The sequence below is a fragment of the Chiloscyllium plagiosum genome, unplaced genomic scaffold (assembly GCF_037043375.1).
Source record: "Chiloscyllium plagiosum isolate Xiang-an unplaced genomic scaffold, Cpla_swu_hap1 HiC_scaffold_16, whole genome shotgun sequence".
NCBI classification, from domain to species: domain Eukaryota; kingdom Metazoa; phylum Chordata; class Chondrichthyes; order Orectolobiformes; family Hemiscylliidae; genus Chiloscyllium; species Chiloscyllium plagiosum.
Genome location: NW_028270154.1, coordinates 9,809,783 through 9,836,338, shown reverse-complemented (window position 1 = coordinate 9,836,338; position 26,556 = coordinate 9,809,783). Strand labels below are relative to the sequence as shown.

General features: G+C 41.2%; 1 protein-coding gene across 1 annotated transcript in view; it reads left to right on the top strand.

The window, feature by feature from the left end:
• The window catches only part of ik (IK cytokine), a 45,947-nt gene extending 19,900 nt beyond the window's left edge, over positions 1 to 26,047 (top strand). Inside the window, exons 11-20 of the mRNA XM_043703080.2 lie at positions 1,595 to 1,640; positions 4,180 to 4,396; positions 9,104 to 9,122; positions 14,144 to 14,222; positions 15,973 to 16,053; positions 16,664 to 16,721; positions 17,740 to 17,828; positions 20,426 to 20,534; positions 22,512 to 22,546; positions 25,610 to 26,047. Coding sequence (XP_043559015.1) covers positions 1,595 to 1,640; positions 4,180 to 4,396; positions 9,104 to 9,122; positions 14,144 to 14,222; positions 15,973 to 16,053; positions 16,664 to 16,721; positions 17,740 to 17,828; positions 20,426 to 20,534; positions 22,512 to 22,546; positions 25,610 to 25,637 — 761 coding nt within the window. The 3' untranslated portion in view covers positions 25,638 to 26,047. The remainder of the gene's footprint in view (positions 1 to 1,594; positions 1,641 to 4,179; positions 4,397 to 9,103; positions 9,123 to 14,143; positions 14,223 to 15,972; positions 16,054 to 16,663; positions 16,722 to 17,739; positions 17,829 to 20,425; positions 20,535 to 22,511; positions 22,547 to 25,609) is intronic.
• The last annotated feature ends 509 nt before the right edge of the window (positions 26,048 to 26,556 follow it).

Here is a 26,556-nt window from a genome sequence, read left to right as displayed (position 1 = left end):
TACCATCATTCCTGAATAGTCTGGCTGTAATTCCTGGAGTATGCCCGTAGTTGTAGAATCTCCAACAAGTTGAAATAGGTTACCTTTGTCAACTTTGTTTTTTCCCCTGCTTGAAGACAATAAAAAAATTCATCTGAACAGGAGCTTGAACCCTGGTTCCTCATGTTAAATGTCTCTTGCCCTACCAACTGAACTCCCGTACGTGCTGTAAGTGTCAAGTTACTTGCTTTTCAAAACATGCAGCCACCCTTTAAAACTTTGGGTTTAAAATAGTTCTTTCTCATTTCAGTCCACAATTTTAAAAAGCACAAAAATAAAAACACGCCCGAGATTTGTCAGGATCGGGAATGTTTTACCTGAAAAGCCGGTAGATGCAATAATTAATTCCTAAAAAGGCATTGAATAGTTAGTTGTCAACCTCACAGAGCTAAGGATAAAATCTGTGAAGGGGTGACTCAATATGAGTGCTCTTTCAAAGAGACAGAGCAGGTGCAACAAACTGAATGTGCTCTTACATTATTTATTTCTGTGATTCCAATCACTGCTTCTGCTGCTTACGTGGATGTTTGTTTTAGTGACATTAGCTACATAACTTTAATATAGGTGTCATCAGAAATCTAAGCACATTTTTTAATTTGAGAAATGTGAACATTGGCTGCTCCTTGAACTGTGTGGTTTGCTCAGCCACTTTGCTGGGGGTCTGGGGATCTGACCAGGTGAGGACGGCAGGTTTCCTTTTCTAAAAAAAAAATTATGGAATCTGAAAGGTTTCTACAACAATTGTTGATAGCTTCGTGTTTGCCATTATTGGCACTGGTTTTAAATTTCAGAATTATTAATTGTATTTAGTTATGCTGTGCTGCCTGTGTCCCTCAAAGCATTAGCCTGAGCCTCTGGATTACTTCTCCAGCAAGATAAACACAACACCATCATCTCTCAATAGATTCAGATATGTTTCGCTCTCTTGAAAAGACTTTGAGGTTAAAGTAAGTGCATAGATATTATTTTCATGCTGCTTTTAAACATTATAATGTACTTTAAGTACTGTTCATTTTATTAAAAAATACTTTTTTAATTCACTTGTCACACTGTGTGGTCCTGTTGATGTGTCTTGATTTGTTACACTTGATCCTTCACCTGAGTTTCCTCAGTGCTTCACCGTAGTGTTCTTAGTATAAAATGTGCGCTTGAGGCACAAGTCATGTCTTTTTAAACAAAAAAACAAAAGCCTGTCATTAGTTATGCACAGTACAAGAGGGTGAGGCCAAAATATTTTCACAGTTGATAAATTATGCCCATTAATGGACACCCTTCAACAACACTGAATAATTGAATATTGAGTGGCAGCAGGAAAGCATTAATTTACATTCATAACTGGTGACAATCAGTTTCAACAGTGCAGAAATTGAGGAATTATTCTAACTTGGTAGCTTAGTTTCACACATTATCCTAGATATGTGCTACTTCTGCAGTACAGTGGTCCTACATTTTGTAGATATGAAACCGAGAAAAGTATTTCTATTCCGTTAGCTGTCTCAGTGATTAATTGACTTTGTAATAAATTGCTTTTTTAATCCCTTCTTTCTTTTCTCAGGTAAATTAGGAGGCGATGACAAGAGACCGCCTGAGGCTGATATAAGGTAACTTGGGTACTTTTTTACGTGGATAGCTTTTATTTAGGAGGCACGAGGCACAGCATGAGAGAGAGAGAGATCTTTGCAGCTGCAGGACAGGTATTTTAAAGTTCCAAACGACTGATTACAAACAGCAATGGATCAGAATGTCCAATATGTTTTGTAGTCGGGAAGTGTGGCACTGGAAAAGCACAGCAGATCAGACAGTATCCGAGGAGCAGGAGAGTCGACATTTCAGGTTTAAGTCCTTCATCAGGAATATGATGTGCTTTTCCAGTGCCATATTTTTTGACTCTTGACTCTCCAGCAAGTGCAGTCCTTACTTTGTCCAATACGTTTTATAGTCCATGCAGTATCTTCGAAGTGTCGTCATGGTTTAGGAAGCATAGCTATTTGCGCATAGCAGCAACTCTCACAAAGAGTTATGTGATGATGACCCGCTAATTTATTTTGTAAGAATTAAGGGATAAATATTGGGCACCAAGAAGAACTCCTACATTTTTCTTCTAAATAGATTTTTTTGCAGTCCACCTGAGCAGAAGGTCTGAGCCTCTTTTGTCTCATTTGAAAGATACAGCTCAGAGAGTGCAATATGCCCTCTACTAAAGATAAGCATCTGCTTAGCTCCCAGTATTCAAGTATTTCTGGGTTGGGACTAAAACCCACCATTTTCTGATTCTGAGGTGAGAGTGCTACTCACCAACTCAAAGCTGATACAACATCTTGCTCTGGAAGTGCAGTCACTTTTGTTATGCAAGCAACAGGAAGGTAATAAATGGTAGGATATTGAGAGAGGTGGAGAAATGGATGGACCTTGGAGCATATATGGACAGGTCCCTGAAGGTGGCAGAAATATAGGTAATATAGTAAAGGAGGTATATAGGATACTTTCCACCACTGGCAAAGTTTTGAATACAAAAGCAGGGGTGTAATGCTGAAACTAAATAAGACTAGTTTATTCAGCCATTGCTGACATGATGGGTTGAATGGCCCCTTTCTGTGCTATAACCTTTCAGTGCTTCTTCCTAACTTCAGCAATCAAAAACAGCAATTCAATGAGTGACCATATACTGTGTTTTTTTTTGGTGATGGCTAAAGGAAGGACATTGACCAAAATAATAAGGACAATTTCTCTACTCCTCTTCAATTTGAAATTTGTGTCACAAGTAGACAGGGTGGTTAAGAGAGCGTTTAGCACGCTTGCCTTCATTGCTCAGACCTTTGAGTATAGGGGTCGGAGCGTCATGTTGAGATTGTTCAGGATGCAGGTGAGACCTCTTCTAGAATATTGTGTGCAGTTCTGGTCGCCCAGTTATAGGAAGGATATTATTAAATTGGACAGGGTTTAGAAATGATTTATCGAGATGTTGCCTGGAATAGAGTGTTTGAGTTATAAAAATAAGCTGGAAATTTTTTGACTAGAGCATAGGTGACCTTATAGCAATATATAAAATTATGAGGGACATAGATAAGATAAATAGCGAAGGTCTTTTACCCTAAAGTGGTGGAGTTCAAAACTAGGGGGCAGATTTTTAAGGTGAGAGGAAAAGATTTAAAAAGGACCTGAGGGGAACTTTTTTTTACACAGAGTGGTTAGTGTGTAGAATGAACTGCCAGAGGAAATAGTGGATGCAGGAACAGTTACAATGTTGAAAAGATACTTGGATAAGTACGTGAATAGGAAAGGTTTGGAGGGATATTGGCCAAAGGCAGGCAGTGAGACTAGTTTAGTTTGGGAACACAGTCAAGGTTGACTGAACCCAATGCTGTGTAGCTGACCATTGACTTGGGGCAGTCTTCATACGTGGATGTTTGTTTTAGTGACAAGCACTTGTTCTTTCTTCAAGTAATCAAGTCAGTTGTTAAAGAATGATTTTCATGTCAGATAAATTTAGATGACTAATGCAAACCAGGACAAAGAGAGAGAGAGAAGTCCAGCGAGAAATCAAAGCAGAGCGAGATTTCACTCAATGTGTTGCAACAACAGTTCACAAATGAAATAAGTGACTGTAAATGAAGAGTATGCATTACTTACAGCTCTAAAGTCTGAAATTGAAGGATGGAAAATCATTGATATACACCATATTTTCTAAATCCAAGAATGTTATCAGGTTAAATCTAATTTGAAGTGATTGCTTGACAGACCAGAACACACAATCTTAATTCTGTCTAGAACTAACTAAAGTCTCTATACTGAACAATCAATCCATCAGTTAACGCTGCCATATTGTTGGTTGTAATCTCACCTCTGAGTCAAGGTCATGGATTCAAGTTTCACTCCAGATGCTCGAACGCAAAGTCTAAGCTGACATTCCCATTGCAGTATTGAGGGAGCACTATCTTGATGAGATTCTTCAGATGGTATCCTAAATCAAAGCTTTCTCTCTCTCTGTCTTGTTCCCTGACACTCGACCCACTTTGTCCCAAATCTCTGAGAGCACGGTGTTTTGCATAGTAATATAAAAATTGTTCTTGATAAAGAGAGACTTGACTTTTTGCAAAACATTGTGAATTCCCATGTGAACCTTTTTGTATTTGCTTTCAGCATCTTCGATGACATTGGTGACTATGTGCCAACAACTGCAAAGGTTGTTCGAGAAAAGGAACGTGAAAAGTACCGTGAAAAGGAGAGAGAACGAGAGCGAGAACGGGAGCGAGAAAGAGAAAGGGAGAGAGAACGGGAGCGTGAAAGGGAAAGAGAAAGAGACGAAGAGAAAAAGTCCAGACACAACTACTTTGAGAAGCCAAGAGTGGACGATGAGGTGAGCTCAGATAACTCAGTGTTAACTCCATCACAAGAACCATTTTCAGAAGCAGTAGAGGTTGTAATACAGGTGAATGTGAGGACTGCAGATGCTGGAGAATAGAGTGGAGAGTGTGGTGCTGGAAAAGCACAGCGGGTCAGGCAGCATCCGAGGAGCAGGAGAGTCGATGTTTTGGGTAAAAGACCTTCATCGGGAATGAGGCTGTGAGCCGAGAGGGTGGTGAGATAAATGGGAGAGGCGGGGGGGGGCTGGGGCTGGGGGGGAAGGTAGCTGAGAGTGCAATGTAGGGGTGGGGGTGATGATAGGTCAGAGAGGAGAGTGGAACAGATAGGTGGGAAGGAAGATGCACAGGTCATGAGGGCGGTGCTGAGTTGGAAGGTTGCTTCTGGGATAAGGTGGGGGCAGGAGAAATGAGGAAGCTGGTGAAATCCACATTGCAGCTATGGGGTTGGAGGATCCCGAGGTGGAAGATGCTGAGTTGGAAGGTTGTAATACAGTCGATGGCCACTCATCATCACTATCTCTTTGCTCAAGATCAGCAGCCAAAGTGTTGATCCTCCACGTATCTCTGGACCTTCGTTTGGTATCTTTTAGGTGATGGGGTGTGATCTTTCCAGACACTCAATACTTCTCCCTTTTTAGAATAACAGCAAGGGAAGAGAATGCTCTGAGGCTATCTGTTCACCACTGTAACCCACCCTCTTGCTACTGAACATATGAAAAAAAACACTGTTCCGAACCAGCCTGTGATTGAAGGAGCAGCAAGAAGGGGAGGGGGTTCAGGGCAAGAGTCTTGAGTTACTATGCCCAGAGAAACAATGGGAGGTTACAATGACTGGCTGCAGGGGAAGAAATGAGAGAGACAAAGACAGAGATCGAGTCTCCTGTCATCGGGGAGTGAAAGATTGGCAGAGGAAGCTACTGAGGTGGGGAGCAAAAGGTAGATGGAGGCGCTGCAAAAGTTGGAGATTTGGGAGGGGGGAGGTGCTCCAAGTGTGGGGAAGGAGAGAGGCTGCAAGGACAGAGAAAAAAAAAAAATTGGCTGCGAGGTTGGGGGCAGAGATAGAGGTTGAAAGGCAGAGTTGAAGAAAGAATGAGGCTGCAAGGGAGTGGGGGAGGGGAGAAAACTCAAGAAGCTAAGAAGTTTCCAAGAGGAGATGGAAGAGGTCAAGAGACTGCAAAATAGAGGTGAGGAGATGAATGCAAAACCTGTCAACGCAGGAATACTCAACTAACTGGGAGTCAGGAAATCTGAAAATTACTGGTGAAATGAATCCCTTGCAAATTAATGTGGAATCTCTAGCTTAGGGTGATAAATATTCAGGGGAGAAAACATAGTAGATGTTATTGTAAAAAATAAAATTGCCAGTTGTTTAGTTTAAATCTTGAGATTGCGATCTGAGATGCAGTGCAAAAGTCGTCATAACTGCCTGTTTAGAATCTCCCAATTGTGTCATTACATGTTTGCTGTGACATTGCCAGTCTGTGGAAGATATGTTATGGTGATAGCTTTTTCCTGTTAAACTGTCATGTATTTTGGTTTAAAAAAACCTTTGCTAACTTACGCCTGTTGACTTGTGTTAATTTAAACATTATAGTGTCTTAAGAAATTAACACTTTCTTTGTGTGTTGCAACTTTGTTTATTGGAGGCTTGCTAATTATTGACAATATTGAATCTGCATCTGAAAATCCAAATGTATCGTATCATCACACAATGTGTCACTGCATCGCTGAATTAGTGAGGATGAAAACATTGCTCCCAAACATCAAAGATTAGCCCCTGAGAAAATCTTAAGCAGCCTTCAGGAAAAGGGCTGGGAAATATTTTGACTCCTGTTCCCATTGCTGTTTGATGTAAAGTGGGAGGATTAATGGTAACGGTTGACGCAGGGGGTTGAAGGAGCCAGAAACCAGAGAAATACCAGGGTCTCTAATTTCTTGCCCTGGTCCTGCTTCCCCATGCAAGGATCAATGCCCACGTCACTGCACAACTTCACGATAGTGTTCCGAAGAGAAGGGACCATTCAGTCAGTCATTTGAGCCCTTGACAGAAGCTTATTGAGGAAAAAGTCATTTTTGTTACAGAGCTGTGATGAAGGTTAATGGGCTTTTCGGTATCTGTCAAACCAGAAACATTTAGCAAATTCTGTAAAGCAGATTATCTATGTTTTCCTAACAGCAGCATCTGTGTAGCAAAGTTTGAGGTCAAAATTAATCACCTTAAGTCTCAGCTATATAAAGAAACGGAGCTGTTGATTAGTTTGATTTGCCTTTTTTAGTAAACAAAGTATAATAAAGGTCACTTGTTGAGTCAGAAACACTTGAAACATTTAAGCCATATTTAAATTCAAGCAGTGTTTGGCTATGGGCCAAGAGTTGGAAAATTAGATTCATTTGGTCAAGTCTTTGTTGACCAGCATTGACACAATTGACCAAATGGTCTCCATCTAAGCTGTAAATGGCAATGAGTCACTGTGTTAACTCGTAAGAAAGGAATGGCATAATTGTGAATGGAAGAGAACCATAAAAATATAAAACTTGGAAAGAGGAAAAGCCTCTATGGAGTCTACAACAGTCTATAATCTCCTTCAGCCGTTGTACACCCTCTCCTGTTGTAGACTGTACCCCACTACTTTGCCTCCTAAGGAAATATTCTGTGTATATACTGATTCCCCACAGCTGATACAAAATCCCAGAGCATTTATCCATTTTCATATAAGTATTCACTCATTGACATCTTCTGGTCAAGTATTGAGCCTGTGCTATAGAATTACTGGCAAGTTCAGCACCAGCAAAACATTGCAACGAAGTGTGGGGAAAGAAACAGCATTTCATTGACGTGTTGTCAGTAGTGGTGAGACAGCAACACACGCACACGCGCACACACACACACACACCTGGAGGTGTCCTGCCTCTATTCCTGATGACGGGCTTTTGCCCGGAACATCGCTTGTCCTGCTCCTCGGATGCTGCCTGACCTGCTGTGCTTTTCCATCAACACTCTGATCTAAACTCTGCTTTCCAGCATCTGCAGTCCTCACGTTTGCCCTGTGAGACAGCAACAGCCTGCAATCTTAACCTCTTTGCAGAGAGAAGCTGAGTTAAACTTGCAAGCAAGCACCTTAGATAGAATAGAGGAGAAGATTTGCTTTACTGTTGTCCCTTCTTGGGTATTGAATTGAAGAGGTAGAATTATTTTTGGCAGTAGAGAGGTGAGATAGGTAGATGCTGTCCCACATACAGTACGAGTGGTGGTGGAAGCTGGGGATCCATTCGAGTCCATCTGACATTAGAGTCTGAAGAGTAGTGACCATAAGCAGAGACTTCAGCTGGTAGTGATAGACTGGAATAAGGCTGTGGAAGGATATGCAACTTAAGTAGCATTTGAAAGAAGGAACCTCATTTATGTCTTGAATAAAGTTAAGACATTTATAAACACAGGACATCTCAAAGCCCTTTACAGCAAATAGGTGTTTTTTGAATTGTTGTCACTATCGTAATGCATGAAACATAGAAACCAGTTTACACACTGCAACCTCCCCCAAACAGCGATGCCTTTGACTAGATAATCTCTTTCTAATACTGGTAAATGTACAATGAATATTGGCCAGGGTACTAGGGTAAACTCCACTGCCCTTTTGTAAAATGGGTTTCTTTATCATTCCGTTAAGATCAGGATGACACGGTCTTAGTTTAGCTTCTCATTTGAAGGACAGGGCTCCCCATTTTGGTGTGTTAATCTAGATTTGATGCTTATCTGAAATTGATTTTCCCACAATAATGATCTAGCAGAACTTCCTGGGTTATACAAGAATGAAAGCATATGGAGGGAAATCAAACAAAAGCAATTGGCAATCTAAGCTGAAGTAGACCCAATAAGTAAGTGTTTGCTATTGCTGTCGAGAGTGCAGCCATTCGGAAAATAACCCATGCAATGTATGTATCTTGCTTTAATTTAGAGGTTTAAAATTAAGACGGTAAATATCGTCCTGTAAGTGTGTGGATCATATTTGCATCGTATTGCTGTGTATAATAATGTCCAAGTGTAGATTCCTTATTTAATGTTTGCAATTCATTAAGGTGAGTCAGTGCAGAACCTAATTTGATGCCATTGTCATTCAGATCTCAGTTGCATTGTGAATCTTGCATCAGTTTCTGACCAGGCACAGCAAATCCTCAATTGACTACAGGAATTGAGAAAATTGACCAGTTTTAAAATTTTTATGTCTGTCTGAAAATATTTCATTGAAAACAAAAGTTGCATAAGAGAAATATAAAAGGGTAAAGCTGATGTAATGTAATATACAGGTGGCTCACTGGATGTTGTGTTGAAAGTTTCTGAATAAAATAACAAACACAAACTGAAATCAAATTGCTGGAAAAACTCAGCAAATCTGGCAGCATCTGTGGAGAGAAAGCAGACTTAATTTTTCAGTCTCGTGACCCTTCCAAACTATTGTATTGTTGCCTCAGTTGAATCCTTGCAGTGGTTTAGGAATATGTAGAATAATTTTCAAGTGGCAAACACTTAGGCAGAATGGGGGAAGGGGCTTCTTTAAAATATAATATTTTTCCCATGCATTACAGGGGGATTTGTGATTTTGACTCTGCAGTTGTTGTTAGTTCGATAGCATGTGTGTGTGTGTACCATCAGTAATTCTGACTCTCATAATCCTAATTTGTTTCCGTTTTGTTTTAAACAGCCGGCAGACATGGAGACCGGTGAGTATTTTTTTTTTGAGAGGATGATTTATCACATTAGGCCTGTTGAGATTAGTTCATGGAGCTACAGCTCTATTTTTGCCTTGACATTTAGATTACTTTATGAATGTCTCAATCGTTTTTCTCTTCCCTTTTCCCCTTGTTATTTCATGCTGTTGCACCTTTTCCATCATTGAATCATAGTTTAGAATCATAGTATAACACAAAAAGAGGTTATCCAACCCCATTGAAACTATAATGTGGAGGTGCCAGTGTTGGACTGGGTGGACCAAAGACAGAAGTCACACGACATCATCTGATGAAGGAGCAGTGCTCTGGGAGCTTGTGATTTCAAATAAACCTGTTGAATTGTAACCAGGTGTCGTGTGACTTCTGACATTGAAACTATGCCAGCCCTTACGACATGTCTTGCTGGTTAAAAGCTATTAACGTTTTTGTTTTATAAACTTGTATGCACTTAACTGTGGGTGTGTCTTTTTGCAATATAAATTAATAACATAATTACCTAATTCATATTTCATTTCGTGAAATGGCCCCAGCAACATTTTTCTTAGCATTTGATATTGCACAGGATTCCTTTCATCTAAGACCAGGCAGTCTTTGGGTTCAAACCCAGCAGCGTCTGATCGTCGAATGAATGGCCCCTCAGTTCCCGACTAATGTTCTTTGCAACGTGGATTTTAACAAGTTTGATAAAGATTCCTGTGGCCATGCAAGCACAGAAAGTTGTTCAGAAGGAACAGCAGTGTGGCTAGAGAGAAGCATGGAGTAAAAAGACACTCCCCCACACTGAAGAATTGAGAGTTTAATTTTTTTATTTTCAGGTCTGAATATAAAATTCCTGCTCTCAGTAAAAATGGCCAAGAAGCTGACAGGTTATCAGATTAAAAGACTGTTTTGTTCAGGGAATAAGAGCTGCAGTCCTTCCCTATTCTGGGTTTACAGGATCTTACCTAGTTTGGAGGGTATTAACTATGAGAAGAGATTGGACAAACTTGGTTTGTTTTCTTTTGAATATCGGAGGCTATGGGGCAAACTGATAGAGGTTTGCTAAATTATGAGAGGCATGGACAGATCCTGACGATACATTCTGACTTCCAGAAATGTCTTGGAGACATAGATTTAATGTAAAAGGCGGAATGTTTAAAGGGGATGCGAGAGGCACGTTTTTGACACAGTGTTGTTTCCCCCCCCCCCCCACTAGCATTCCCAGCTATTCAGGGGAGATGCTCCTTCAGCTCTGAGCAGCTGACATGTTTTGTTCTCAGGACGTGGGCACAGTGGTGAGATTTCCATGCATTACCCATTCCTCATTGTCACAAGATAACAACTCAGCACAGGAATAGGTCCTTCAGCTCAAGTGTGCTGCCAGAGGAATTGGTAGAAGCAGTTACAATAGCAACATTTAAGTGGCATCTTGACACATGTGTGAATAAAAATCACAGAATACCAGGTTTTAGTCCAACAGATTTATTTGGAAACACTAGCTTTTGGAGCGCTGTTCCTTCATCAGGTGGTTGTGGAGAATAAGATTGTAAGACACAGAATTTATAGCAAAAATTTCCAGTGTGATGTAACTGAAATTATACATTGAAAAAGACCTGAATTGTTTGTTAAGTCTCTCATTTTTTAGAATGACCATGTTGGTATCAGTCCTTTCATATGTTCAAAAGTTTGGGAGAAGATTTGTAGCTCGGGTGCTCGTTGTTGTGGTTCTGTTCGTTGAGCTGGGAATTTGTGTTGCAGACGTTTCGTCCCCTGTCTAGGTGACATCCTCAGTGCTTGGGAGCCTCCTGTGAAGCGCTTCTGTGATGTTTCTCCGGCATTTATAGTGGTTTGTCTCTGCCACTTCCGGTTGTCTGTTGCAGTGGCCGGTATATTGGGTCCAGGTCGATGTGCTTAGTGATTGAATCTGTGGATGAGTGCCATGCTTCTAGGACTTCCCTGGCTGTTCTCTGTTTGGCTTGTCCTATAATAGTAGTGTTGTCCCAGTCGAACTCATGTTGCTTGTCATCTGCGTGTGTGGCTATTAAGTCTTATTGCAAATTCAACCCAAACTCTGGGTCAGATATGTGGATGACACCTTTGTAATCATTAAAAACACAGAAATAGAGATGCCGCAACCCAAAGGACTAGCCACACTATCATACATCAAGAGCATTTCCGAACTGACAGCCAGACTACTGCGACCACTAGGACTCATAACAGCACACAAACCAACAGCCACTCTCAGACAACAACTCACCAGGACTAAGGACCCAATACCCAGCATGAGCAAAACCAATGTAGTGTACAAAATCCCATGCAAGGACTGCACAAAACACTACATAGGACAAACAGGAAGACAGCTAACGATCCGCATCCATGAATACCAACTAGCCATGAAACGACACGACCAGCTATCCTTAGTAGCCACACACGCAGATGACAAGCAACATGAGTTCGACTGGGACAACACTACTATTATAGGACAAGCCAAACAGAGAACAGCCAGGGAATTCCTAGAAGCATGGCACTCATCCACAGATTCAATCAATAAGCACATCGACCTGGACCCAATATACTGACCACTGCAACGGACAGCTGGAACTGACAACCGGAAGTGGCAGAGACAAACCACTATAAATGCCGGAGGAAACATCACAGAAGCGCTTCACAGGAGGCTCCCAAGCACTGAGGATGTCACCTCGACAGGGGACGAAACATCTGCAACACAAATTCCCAGCTCGGCGAACAGAACCACAACAGTTCTTTCATATTTTGCAATTTACATTTGAAAGCACTGAAACCAACACGTTCATTATAAAAAAATGAGCGACTTAACAAACAATCCGGGTCTTTTTTAATATATAATTTCAGTTACATCACACTGGAAACTTTTGCTATAAATTCTGTGTCTTACAATCTTATTTTCCACCATCACCTGATGAAGGAGCAGCGCTCCAAAAGCTAGTGCTTCCAAATAAATCTGTTGGACTATAACCTGGTGTTCTGTGATTTTTAACTTTGTACACCCCCTGTCCAACACCACCGTCTCCAAATCATACGTGAATAGGCAGGGAATAGATGGATATGGATCACATCGAGGATGAGGTGTATAAAATCATGAGGGGCATGGACAGATGAATACTCAAGATCTTTTCCCTGTGGTGAGGGGAGTCCAAAAACAGAGAATGTCGGTTTAAGGTGATAGGGGAAAGATATAAAAGGGAACTAAGGGGCAATGTTTTGACGCAGAGGGTGGTGCATGTATGGAATAAGCTGCCAGAGGTAGTGGTGGAGGCTGGTACAATTACAGCATTTAAAAGGCATATGGATGAATACAAGAATAAGAAGGGTTTGGAGAGATATGGGCCAAGTGCTGGCAAATAGGACTAGATTAATTTAGGATTGACAAGTTGGACCAAAGGGTCTGTTTCCGTGCTGTATAGCTCTCACTTTGTAAGTCTAAAAGGCTTTCAGTTTAGAAAAGTGTTACGTAACAGCACAGTCTTGGTGAGCTGAAGGGCCTGTTCCTGTGCTGTTACTTGTTCTGTGTTAGATTAGATTCCCTACAGTATGGAAACAGGCCATTCAGCCCAGCAAGTCCACACCGACTCTCCAAAGAGTAACCCACCCAGACCTCTACCCCTACCGTATATTTACCTCTGACTACAGGCAATTTAGCATGGCCAATCCACCTAATCTGTATATCTTTGGACTTTGGGTGGAGACTGGAGCACCCAAAGGAAACCCATGCAGACACTGGGAGAACATGCAACCTCCCCACAGTCACCTGAGGCAGGAATTGAACCCGGGTGCCTGGCATTGTGAGGCAGCAGTGCTAACCACTGAGCCATCGTGCCGCCCACAAGGTTATATGACTCCAGTCCCGCTCATGTGTGGTTCATTTTCAACTGCCCCTGAACTGGCACCTCAGTTGAAAAATGCCCATTGCCACCATCTTGTGACAATGAGGAGTAGGTAATAAATGGAAATCTTACCACTGTGCCTGCGTCCTGAGAACTGTCAGCTGTTGAGAGGTGAAGGAGTATCTTCCCTGAATAACAGGGAATGCTAGTGGGGGAAATAAATGAGGGGAACATGGTGGAAATTGTGGCATGTTGCGGATCCAAGTGAAAGTGGCCCTTGCTATCCCTGGTAGAGGATTGTTGAATCTCAACACTTCCTTGGCTCAAGGAGACTCTGTCCTTGATTTTTTTAAGAGGGGCAATAAAGGGGCTGGGCATGGACCAGTCTGGTTTAGTACAGAGATGAAAAGGATTGTGATAGGCCTTCTGTTTATATGTAAACAGATGAGACTTCAGGCCAAAGTGGTCATGCTTTAGAAGTGACGTGTATGAAGAGAGGGGAGTGGTCAGCTCTTTAGTTAGCTGAGCTGAGCAGTTTTAGTTCACTCCTGCACTGGGAAGTTCAACAGGGAGCTGTGTGGAAACTCTCTCTCTTTCTGCCCTTCGACTTCAGCCTGTAAACCTGTGTTCCATTTATACTGAGTTTTAAAGGGAGTTTGCTTATTGGGACTGTTGTGTGTATTCGGAACAGCATAATTAAGTCTAGCTGGATAGGTTGAGTTCTGTAGAAGTTCCTTATTCTGTTTTTTTTGTGTTTCATTGTGTAATTTTGTGAATACATTTTTTGTCTGTTTTAAAATCTAGTAGTCAACCTAGCTATCTTACTCCAGGTAACTTTCACTGTACACTTACTAAAACAAATTGCGAAGTTAGGTCTAGGGCTGCCTGCTTAAGAATGTTTTGAGTGATCTGGCCTAGTCCATAACACTGCCTGAAAATTAAATGTTCTATTTTCAGCACTAATTATTTTACCCTTGTACAATTTTGCAGGGTTTTAACTTAAGCAAACAAATGAATCACCTTAAGAGGGAATGAGATCTATCTTGGTCATATCTTGTTGTCAGGGTAACTGTTGCTGCATACACCATATTAAAAATATCATACTGGAAGAAAACAGTCTTGAAAAATGTATCATGACATAATTGATGCCTTTTATTTTGTTTCATCCAGGCCCTGGGTCAGCAAAGGATCTGATTAAATCCATCAATGAGAAATTTGCAGGAGCTGGAGGATGGCAGGGAGCAGAATCATATCCTTTCTGTGCAGAGAGACCTATGTTTATACAGAGCTTGAAGTTAAATAAAGAAAAAGAAGATATATTTGAGGGAGAGGTTTTTACCAGGATGCTGGGGAGAGCTCTTCTCAATGAGAAGCTTGTACCATGAGGCCTTTAACATCTGTTGGAGAAAGGGCTGGGTTTTAGCACCTCATTGGAAAGATGGCAGCTCCAACAGAGGAGCATTGTCACTGTATTCCTCTTATGGGTGTGTCAACCTGGAGTGAGATTTCAAACATGAGGATATGAACACTTAACATGTTCATTTGGAATTTCATTGTTAGGTTAGCACAAAATGGTGGTTGGATGACTTTCAGCAGAATGCTTTGAATGATTGTAATCTTCTCTGGTTGTTGGATTTAAGTTTGCAAAATCATTGTTCACTTTATACCCACTTTGTAACTGCCAATCACTGCACTGACAGTGAGGTGTCAGTGAGGTGTGATCCTCATAATCTGGGAATACAGGTTCAGGTCCCAGCATGACAACTGGGAAATTAATTAACTACGTCTGGAGTGAAAGGCTAGGATCAATCATGGTGATCGTGAAACTACCAACTCCCATCCAGCTCTCTAGGAAGGAAGAATACTGTATTACCACTCTGATCTGCATGTGACTCCAAAATCTGTGCAGTACACTTGACTCTTAACTGTCTTGCAAAGTAACCTAACCACTCGCTTGTATAGGGATGGGCAAAATATGTTTGCCTTGCTGGCAATATCTTCTTTTATTAGACCAATATCCACATGTGGAATTAAGCAGCAAAAGAGATATACTGTACCAGTTTTTATCATAAATCTGTGATATAGCACAAACACCAGTTTCAACTTTTCTTTTCTGAAACCTTTTCCTGTCCAGAAGCCAGCCAGCCAACCAACTAACAAACCAAGATCTCCCCCACCCTCCCCTAATGCTCCCCCACTGTGCGTCAGACGTCCCCTAGAACCTAAGCTAGCTCCTAAACGCAAAGTCCTATGAGCATCGACTCTGGAAGTGTTCAAATTTGCTCTTAGAGATCTGCATTTCCAATACTGACACCTGAACCCCGAACTTTGCAGAAGGCTAGTTAACAATTTTGTTGCTTCTTACAGGTTTTTTGCCCAATTTTAAAATTGTATATTCTGTCTACCCTCTGACCACCTCAAAAGCTGCAATGGGTGAATAGCATTTCTCATTTACATCTTGATTGGACTATGGGGCAGTAGTGATTTCCAACCTGTTTTAAAAATTAGATTGGCAGGAATATTAAACGTGAAAATGCTTTTTCTTTAAGTCTTTATATTGAAAGAAATTATATTGAGCTTAAAATATACAATTATTTCCCTGTAGAATTTTACTGTCAGGATCTAGCTTTTATTTATTCGTTCATGGTTTGTGGGCATCGCTGGCTCGGTCAGCATTTATTCCCCATCCCTAATTGCCCAGAGGGCAGTTGAGAGTTAACCACATTACTGTGGGTCTGGAGTCACACGTAGTCTAGACCTGGTAAAGATGGCAGTTTCCTTCCCTAAAGGACGTTATGAACTAGATGGGGTTTTCCTGACAATTGATGATTCCAAATTTTTTTTTTAATTCAGTCTCCACCATCTGCCCTAATGGGTGCCCAGAGCAGTACCTGGGTTTCTGGATTAACAGTCTCGTGATAATACTCTAGGACAACCCCTGCCTACAGCTGCATTCAGGCAAAGCTAAAAGGATCAGTGTTTCCTTAATTGAGTATCAAGACAAAGAGACAAGATGAGAAGAAGCGCCTTGGAGATTTCTTTGGAACGTCTGACAGCTATGCAGAGTGTTACCCAGCCACGTAAGTGTTAGACATTTCTGACATAAATGTGTAGACCACTGTTCTTCAGAATTCTGAAGGAAACCTCAACATGTGCAGTGCCAACTGTATTAGCAGTTTTGGTAGAAGGAACATGAAACGTTCTGCTAGAGGGTGGGTTGATAATCCAAACAACACAGATAAGAGTTGACAAAACTAAAGATTGGAGATGAGGGGAAAAAAAATTAATACCACAAATTGTTGCCATTGAAAGTACTCAAGTTGTGAAAGATAGTAGAAGCAGATTCAGTAATAACTTTCAAAGGAGAGTTGGTCAAACACTTGAAAGGGGACAAATTTACAGGGCTGTGGGTCAAGGCAGGGTGGAGTGTCAGGGTTTGTAGGGCAATTTGGATAGCTGTTTCAAAGAGCTGACAGAGGCAAAGCCTCTTTCTGAATTGGGAACTTCAATCATTGGATTTAAGAGGTACTATAGTCGGATAAGTTTATCAAACGATAAAGTAATGCACACTGTGCCACTTGTGCAGTGTTAAGCGCTTCCTCACAAAGTGACAGGATTCCCACACACTTGAGGTTGTTGTACCACTTGTACATTGGTTTAGTATTTTTTCACATTTCTGTCCTATTACAGTCTGGATGATATGGCTGTCGACAGTGATGAAGAGGTCGATTACAGTAAAATGGATCAGGTAAGAAGTGAGAAGCAAAAGTTCTGCACTAGAATAGCTGTATGAATGGTGTGTATCCAGTTATTAACCACTTTCTGCAATAGTGCTGCATAGTAGGACTTCCATGTCAATGTCCTTTAGGAAAAGAAGTCTGCTATCCTGACCTGGTCTAGCGAAGTGTGGCCTTCATTTGATTCCAAAGCCACAACAATGTTGTTGGCTCTTAACTGTGCAGTGGGTAATGATACCCATATCGCATGAACAATTGTTTTTTTTAGAAGATGGTGCCATTCTGAGAGCATCAACCAGCAATAACTACTTGTGTATACGTATAGTGCCTTTAGATTGTAAAATGCCTCAGTGACTCGGGCACATTGTGTTCAAGGCACTATGTAAGTCCAACTTCTCGTTTGATTAAAACTCATTTGCTCTTTTCCAAAAGACATTAATGGGGATGCAGTGGCCTAGTGGTATGATCAATAGCCGACTAATCCAGACACCCAGATAATGATCTGGCGACCCAAGTTCAAATCCTACCATGGCAGATGGTGATATTTTAAATCTTTGTTGACTGTGAGTCATTGTTGATTGTCAGAAACGCCTTTACAGGAGGAAAGCTGCCATCCTTACCAGGTGACTCCAGATCCATATCAATGTGGTTGAGTCTTAGCCTCTGGACAATAAATGCTAGCCTAGGCAGTGATGCCCACACTCCATGAATGAATAGATCAAAAATTAATCAATTTAATGGTAGGTTTTCTTTGTGTTGAGTGTGTTTCCTGCAGGATTCAATTGGTTGTTTAGGCCCCTACCCATTGCCATTCTCCATCCTGCCCTCATCCCTCAACATTGTTGCCTGAATATACCACTCCTACCCATGCCCAGCTCCGAACTGAGGTTGACTTCTAGGTGCAAATCAAGAAGCAATGCACACCATTCCCCGTTCTACCTGCCTTCTCTACTGGCTAGTGTGCTTACAGAATAAATTCTCTGGAAATACCAGAGACAGCTCTTAATTTCTAGTTGCTTTCTTCTGTAGGGTAATAAGAAAGGGCCACTCGGGCGCTGGGATTTCGATACACAGGAGGAGTACAGTGAATACATGAACAACAAAGAAGCTTTGCCCAAGTAAGTACACAGAGTTCATCTTACCAATTGCTAAAGGCAGGCAGTCATCTGTTATGAAATCACCCTGAATTATTGAGCAGAACACAGTTATAGACAGTCCAAGCATCAGACTATGTGTCAATGACAGACCCACGAAAATTCATTCCTTTTGAGATTGTGTTTCATACTATTTATTATATTCTTCTGAAATCTGGACAGCATTCAGACATGGACTGATAAGTAGCCAGTAGCATTGTTGCCTCCCTAATGCCAGACATTGACCATCTCCAACCATTTAAGAGACCAATTACTTTCTCATAATGTCCAGTGGGCAGCACTGAATCCTGGATCGTCAACATCCTGGAAAAAAACTGTAATGGGCCAACTAAATACATGCCGTTGCTATGACAGCAGATCAGAGCTTGGACATTCTGCACTGGGTGGCTCACCCTGACTCCCCAAAGCCTCTCTGTAAGATACAGAGTAAAAATGAGGACCGCGATGGAATACACTTTACATCTCTGGATGAGCACAGCTGCAACAACACCCATGTGGTTCAATATCATCCAAGACAAAGCAGACCAGTTGACATAATTCCGAACTTTCACTCCCTCCACCACTGGTGTGCCTTGGCTGCAGAGTGTACTATTTTCCTGGTGTGCTACAGCAATTGTCCCAAGATTCTGTGGCAGCATCTTCACAAACCAGAAGGACGATGTGGGCAGTCACCCACCCTGCTAACTTGGATGTAAATCCTTGTTCCTGGACCATCATTGGGTCACCTTACCTCAGCAGTGCAGCATCAAATTCAAAATGTAGAGAGGACACAAAATTTGGCAATGTAGTTGAATTGAGAGGATGACAGTAACAGACCTCACTGGAGAGAGATTGGACAGTTCTGGGTTGTTGCCTTAGAGCAGAGGAGACTGAAGTGGGACATGATTGAGATGGAGAAAATTATGAGGGTCGTAGATAATGTAGACAGGAAGGAAATTCTCCCCTTGGTGGAGGGATCAATGACCAGAAGATATAGATTTAAGGTAAAGGGCATCCGTAACTGGTAAAGAGAAAAGTAACTGACTGCATGGAAGGGTAATAGAAGTAGATATCTTCATAATGTTTAAGAATTATTTTGTGCATTTGTGATACCGAGGCACATAAGGAAAAGTGCCAAGTGCTGGAAAATGGGATTAGAACTGTTAGGTGCTTGTTTCTGACCACCGCAGACATGATGGGCTGAAGAGCCTTCTCTGTGCTGCAAACCTCTAAGACTCTCGCAAGCATAGAGTCATAGAGATGTACAGCATGGAAACAGACCCTTTGGTCCAACTCGTCCATGCCAACCAGATATCCCAACCCAATCTAGTCCCACCTGGCCCATTTCCCTCCAAACCCTTCCTATTCATATACCCATCCAGATGCCTTATAAATGTTGCAATTGTACCAGCCTCCACCACTTCCTCTGGCAGTTCAACTTAATGAAAACTAAACAAAGAACTTTATGAAGTGACACATTTTGCTTGGAAGAATGAAAGTAGGCAAAATACAATTTTATAAATGGGTGCAGAAACAGAAATACTTGTGCACAGATCCATGGCTGGGGAACTTAAAAGGCCCACAAAATCCTGGGCTTTACATAGTTGTGGTAAATCTTTCTAAAACATGAATTCTGTCCCAACTGAAGTATTGTGCCCAGTTCTGGTCAGCATTATTTAGGAAGACTTGCGAGAAAATTTAAAAAAAAAAGATTCACGAGACAAGTTCTAAGGGATTTAAGTTATATAGTTTCACCTAAGACCCTGGGTTTGTTCTCCTTTTGTCATAGAGAGGTTTGAGGGGGAATTGATAAGAGGTGCTCAAGATTGGAATAGAGAAGACAGGAAGAAATTGTTTCCGTTGGCAGAGGGGATGAGAAACTGAAGGCACTGATTAAGGATGAATGGCGAAAAAAGGCAAGGACTACACGTAGAGAAACCTGCAGCAGGTGGTGAAGATCAGGAATGCAGTGTCTGAGTGTGAATGGACTCTTGCAGCTGGTTTTGAATATGGATCTGGGCAAACCCCCTGAAAAGAGGAAATTCCCATGGATAGAAGGAAAAGGACAAGCCTAATTGTTGTCTTGGAGGGACAGAATGGCCATGATGTAATTATTTGATTCCTTCGCATCTGTCACCACTTCACCATGCCCCTTTATGATTTACAATCAACAAAGTACTTTTGAAATGTAGTCACTATTGTACGGTAGCAAACACCACCTCCAATTTCTGCACACAGCAATCTTGCACCAAAAAGCAGGATCTGATCATTAACCTGCTATTCTTCCAGGAGTGCCTAGCACTTTCTTTTTTTAACATGAGATGCCATACAGGACATTAATTAGTTTCCCTTCCAGAAGCTGCCACATCTGACAGAGCAGCACTCTGAGTCCTGCAGTAGAGTGTCTGGCTGGACTTTGTGACCTGATGTCTGGAGTAGGGGGAATTAAACTCACAATGTTCTAACTAAAGAAAGAGCTACCAACTGAGCCACAGTTGAAGCCTCCCCTGTCAATTCAAGTTGGTACTATCAGTAAGGAGACATGTTAATTCCTCTCACTCACACTATCTCGCCCTTTGCAGAGCTGCCTTCCAGTATGGTATCAAAATGTCTGAGGGGCGCAAAACCCGACGCTTCAAGGAAACAAATGAGAAAGCAGAACTGGACCGTCAGTGGAAGAAGATCAGTGCGGTATGTATTCTCCTCAATCTCAAATGAAAACTCCATAGTCAGCCAAACACAGGCAGAGATGCTGTTTATCTGTTCACAGTTGCTTTATTGTTGGCTTTGGAGTGAAAACTGTCTAAAATATGTTAGTAAAATTGCAAAAGATCAGTGATTTGGTACGTAGGAAGGGTTAGATGGTGCAATGGGTTAATGGACTCTTGTTACAGATATGAATCTGGTTTCTGGAGCGATTGGTTGTTATTGGGTTGGCATGTGTCTCCCAGTTAATCCACTAGAGTACACTGGTTGGTATAACAAAGTTAATCATGTTGAAAGATGCAGTCATGGGTTTATAAAGTTACTGTATACTCATTACATTTTTATTAGTTGGTATTGTGTAAAATAGATTTCATAACAGAAGACCGAAAGAACTTCAGATGCTGTAAATCAAAAACAAAAGCAGTTTTAGCAGCATCTGTGGAGAGAAATCAGACTTAACATTTTGGGTCGAGTAACTATTCTGAGGAAGGATCACTGGACCTGAAACATTAACTCTGATTTCCCTCCACAGGAATTGCTGCATCTGCTGAGCTTTTCCACCAACTTCTGTGTTTCTGCTAAAATTATTTGTAAAACAAAGAGCCATATTTTATATAATATTATGCCCATGGAAGTTAAGAGTCTGACTTCCTTTCAAGTCCATTAATCATTAACAGGTTTCTTTTGTTTATGTTATTAAAACTATAATTACATAGTTACAGCAGTTAATTATAGTTAATTATAACTATAATTATAATTACAGCACAGGGACAGGCCCTTTGGCCCACCAAGCCTGCACCACACATGATGCCTTTCTAAACTAAAAACGTTTGCCTCTATGCGGTCTATAATCTCTCTATTCCCTGCCTATTTGTATAATACAAAGGGAGCAGGAAAGAATTCAAACAGGAATTAGGAGAGCTAGTGGGGGCCATGAAGTGTCTTTGGCAAACAGGATTAAGAAAAATCAGAAGGCATTTTATACATATATAAGGAGCAAAAGGGTAGCTAGGGAAAGAGCAGGTTTATTCAAGGACAAAAGGGGGAACTTATGCATGGAGCTGGGTGAAGTGGGTAAGGCCCTTAATGAATACGTTGCGTTAGGTCTCACTAAGAAGTAGTATGTGGTGGATGGTGAGTTTCGGGAGGGTTATGTTGATAATCTAGGGCAAGTCAGTATAAAAAAAGATGGTGGTATTGGGTGTTTGGGAAAGTGTTCAGGTAAACAAGTCCCCAGGACCTGATGGGATCTATCCCAGAATGCTGTGGGAGGGAGGTGAGGAAATTGTTGGGGTCTTGTACAAAATCTTTGTGTCCTGCTTAGTCACTGTAGATGTCCCAGAGAACTAGAGAATAGCTAGCAATGTTCCTTTGTTTAAGAAGGCAACAGGTGTAATCCTGGAAATTACAGGCTAGTGAGCCTTATGTCAGTGGTGGGGAAATCATTGAAGAAGATTCTTAGGGATTGGATTTGTTCACATTTGGAAAGACAAAGGAGAATCGATGTTTCGGGCATAAGCCCTTCTTCAGGATTCCTGAAATGTCGATTCTCCTGCTCCTTGGATGCTGCCTGACCTGCTGCGCTTTTCCAGCAACACATTTTTCAACTCTGATCTCCAGCATTTGCAGCCCTCACTTTCTCACATTTGGAAAGACATGGATTTATTAGCAATAGGCAGCATGGCTTTGTGCGAGGAAGGTCATTTCTCATAAATTTGATTGTGTATTTTGAGAAAATTATGAAGATGATTGATGAGAGCAGGCTTGTGGATGTTGCCTACATGGACTTTAACAAGATCCCTTATGGCAGGCTGATACAAAAGGTGAAGTCACACAGGATCCACAGGCATCAGATCAGTTCACTATTGTTTTGTTTCCCATTGATTGATAGTACACGATATCATTAAAGAACTTTACAAAAATAAATTAAAGGCTATAAATGTCTCATTGCTTCACCTTTAGATCATTGAAAAAAGAAAGAAGTTGGAGGCAGATGGGTAAGTGGTACTTTCAGTCATAAGATATTCCATTTTTCGTCATTTGATCCCTTTAAGCAGCTGACTCTTGCTGGTTTCCGACTTCTCTGACATTGGTGTGCCTTTTGTACTTTGCCCGGTTGGTCTTGCGTGTGTGAATGTTGTTAGTCCCTTAAGCCACATTACAGCCAAGCCTGATTTCCTGTTGCAGTCCATTAAGCAGCAGTTGGCCATCAGCTAAAGCCATACAGATTTCAGGTGGAGTCCGGGGCTGCTCCCCAACCGCCACCCCCCCCCCCCCCCCCCCCCCCCCTGCACTGCACCCCATGCTGTCCCCACTGGTGTTCTTGGTATATTCCAAACAATGAGTGGAACCATGCCTAACAACAGGTGCTGGATCGTGATAAGAGGTTACTGAGCCTTAATGCTCCTCTGGCCATCTCTGCAGAATCTGAATATTTGCCCTTGGATGTTTGTGCTCTCTGTGACTCCATATGCAATGCATTCCCATTAACAAATGTTTAGTGAAATGTGACTGTCCTTTAAGGTGTGAAAGGATGTTTGGATCATTTAGATTGGTTATATGTGCCTAATTCAGACTCTCAAATTAACCCTTTTAATTGTTTACTTCAGATGCTTCAAATTCAACAGGGGTGTACCTTCTGGTGAGGCTGGGACTCCTAGTTAATGGATAATACCCAGGATTATCAAGTATAGACAAAATAAAACATTGCACACTTATCTAACAACTAATGACAATTTAACTGACAAACAAAAGATCCAAAGAAGCTCAGAACAAACTTTTAACTGGATAGCCAATCCAGAACCAAGCAAGTTGACAGGAAATATATCGAGTTTTCTTACTAGCAGGAACCCAACTCATGGGCAGAGGTATCAGTCCCGAGATAAAATTACTCACGCTCGCTGGGAACCTGAGAACAAAACTACCCCCAAAAGCTGGGGTAACATAGTCCTACAACCAGACCCTAAGTTGTAAAATACCTCTGTTTAATCTGTCCATGTCTCACATTGCCTTAAACCTGAAGACAATGGAGTGTTTTAGACTATTATCCTAACGCAGCTCCATTCATCTTGTTCCAACCATCGGAAGACCCTTGAGGTGTCATGTTTCTTCCAATTTCACGAACAGTATTTTACATGAAACTATTTAATTGGAATTAATAAAATTCCATTCTTTATTAACCAACTAATAATTTATTTCAGTTACAGCATAACTGAGGTACTACTTTCATTGAGCATCTGTTGCTGGCTGGTGGCTACTTTATGGTTACTGGTGTTCTGAAATGGAGTTCTGGCTACATTGAATGGCAGGGCAAAATGACTGCTTGGTTCAATGAGGCCGGTGATATATGTGTGATATCAAAAGACTGTAAAAATGGCAAAGTTGAGAAAACTACATCAAAACTCAGGTCATCTTACAAAATATGCTAGTTTGTTCCATTTGCCAAATGTAGGTTACAAAGTTATTTTAAATAATTGTGCAGGCATGACTAAAACAGGCTTCGATTGGTTGTAAAAACACTCAATTTATAAGTTCTGAGTGATGAGTTACCATGAAAGATATCTCCTCCTTAACCGTGCCCTTTGCCTGAAGGCTGGTGAATCTTAGGTTAAACCAGCAACAGTCATCTCTGTCTAATGAAATTGCAGCATTATGGTCTGGTACAACTGCGGCAGCTTTATTCCTGATAAACTAATGAGTTCATTGATAAGCGTAGACAGAACTAACCAAGTTATTATCTTTCACAGTCCCAAGATACTCAACACTTTACAATAAATTAAATACTTCTGAAGTGCATTCACTATTATAACGCAGGAAACAAAGGAGGCAGCGTTTTCATGGCATATGAGCATGGTGATCTGGTTCAGTCATGTTGGTTGAAGAATCAATATTAATCAGGGCATTCTACACTGTCCCCTCCTTTTGTTCCAGTAAAACGATGAAATCCTTTCTCATCAGTTTGAGAGGACAGACTTTGTTTAACATTTCATCTGAAAGTTAGTCTGTCTGAAATGTCAACCTAGATTATCACACTCAAGTCTCTGGAGTGGGATTTGAACCCTAGACTTTCTGATTCCCAGATAATGTTGCTACATAGTCAGTGTCAAAGCTGAAACCAAATTGAAAAAGCGAAAGACAGAGGTGTAGTTGTTTTTAATTTCACCCTGACTCCCAGAAACACATGGGTTTGAACCCCATCCCAGGAATGCAGGATGTAATCTACACTGATATGTTGTTACGTTTTAAAGGGATTGTTATGTAATTGGATTTACCAATGAATTTTTAAGTGCAACTCCACACGCTGTTTGAGGTTGTAATTGAAAACCTCTCTACATTATTTGGAGTAGGAATTCTCATCATGTCTTGGCTGACATTGATTTAAAAATGTTGTTTAGAAGATGAATGTTATTGTTGCATTGCTGTTTGCTAATGATTTTTGGCACAAAAATGCTACACGAGTCATAATTGTTGAATATTTTTAATTTGATATGAAAAGATGTTCTGTAAAAGTAACAGGATGATAGTCTCAGGCTTGGAGAGAATATACAGTACACAAATGGGCCAATTAGCCCAACTCAGCCAGTATTTCTGCTCCATGCATACCCCAAACCAACCCTCTTCACCCCATCAACAATATCTTCAATTCCTTTCTCCATTGTGTTTATCTAGCTTCCTCTTAAATGCAAGTTAAATATTAATATTTAGAAGCTTTTACAGTTGTTCTGGGGCTGATGTGCCTGGGTTTTCATACATTTGAGCTGCTTAGTCTACTCCCAACTGTTGAATAATCAATACTCACTGGTATGGTTTTATCTCTTGGTGTTTCTCTCAGCTGTCATATGTTCTGATTTTTATAAAGCCTGACTGATTTAATAACTTAATTGTCTATTTTTATGGTTCCACTGATCCTCAATTCCTCTCTTTTTTTTTTAAACTCCTGCTCCTTGTTGTTTGAATTCCCTTGTGCTCCCAAACAATCCTACATTTTTGGAGTTCAGGAGCTTGTGTTGTTTCATTTGCTGAGTCATGGAAGATTAATCCGACTCTATTCTGTTTGACAGTGTCGAGGTGAAGAGACCGAAGTACTGAGGCTGGAGTGGCGTTGCCGTCCGTACATTCCATGATTTTGGTCACTTGTTGACAGCGGTTTCTGAGCGACTGTCGAAAGGTTTTTTTAATGCCTTCTCCATCCACATCAGTGAAATAGCAGCAGATGACGTTATCCCAATTTTAAACGATTAAAAAGTGTTCACAGAGCCTGATCATCTCCTGCATATTAAATCTGCATCGGGGGAGTGATTTGCAAGGATTTTCATTTTGAAACAGCTGCAAATTTTTCTGACCCTTGAGATGAGTCGTTTTGGGAGGGGGATTTGTTTAAAGAAGCTTGTAACAGCAATCCATGTGTACTCTCTGTGTAGAGTTTGACCTCTTTACATTTGCATCTGTTCTTTGTGCATAGAAAAGCTTAACATTAAATTTCTCTGTTTAATTATTGGCATGTGAGTCATGGACCGTTTGTGGCCAATGGTTCAAGGATCTTTGATCTGCACCTTTTTCACCTGGAGGTTAAATTCACACAACATTTATTGCACAGATCTGCAGCGCAGCTTCCTCGACTCTGATAACCTTGAAATCACTGCTGTAGATCTCCGAAGGAATGCAGAGTAGATCAGAAATACTGCAGACAGCAGACCATCAGCACCTGAGAGAACAGTCATTGACCAGTCAGTTACGAGAGTGTTTCTGATAAACAGTCTTCACAAAGGTGTCTCTCTGCCCCTTTTTCCACTAACGTGAATGCTATGGGTTTTTGTTTGTAATGGCGGATTTCCATTTTCAGTTTGCCAAAACGCCCCCCCCCCCCCCCCCCCCTCACCCTGGAAATGTAGCTTCATACAGTGCGGGAAGCTCAACTTGCTTTTGCTAGCTTTTTGTATGAGCTATACACGGAGTCCCACACTCCCAGGTCTTTCCCCAAAGCTTGTGTTGAGTGTAATGGTCACCA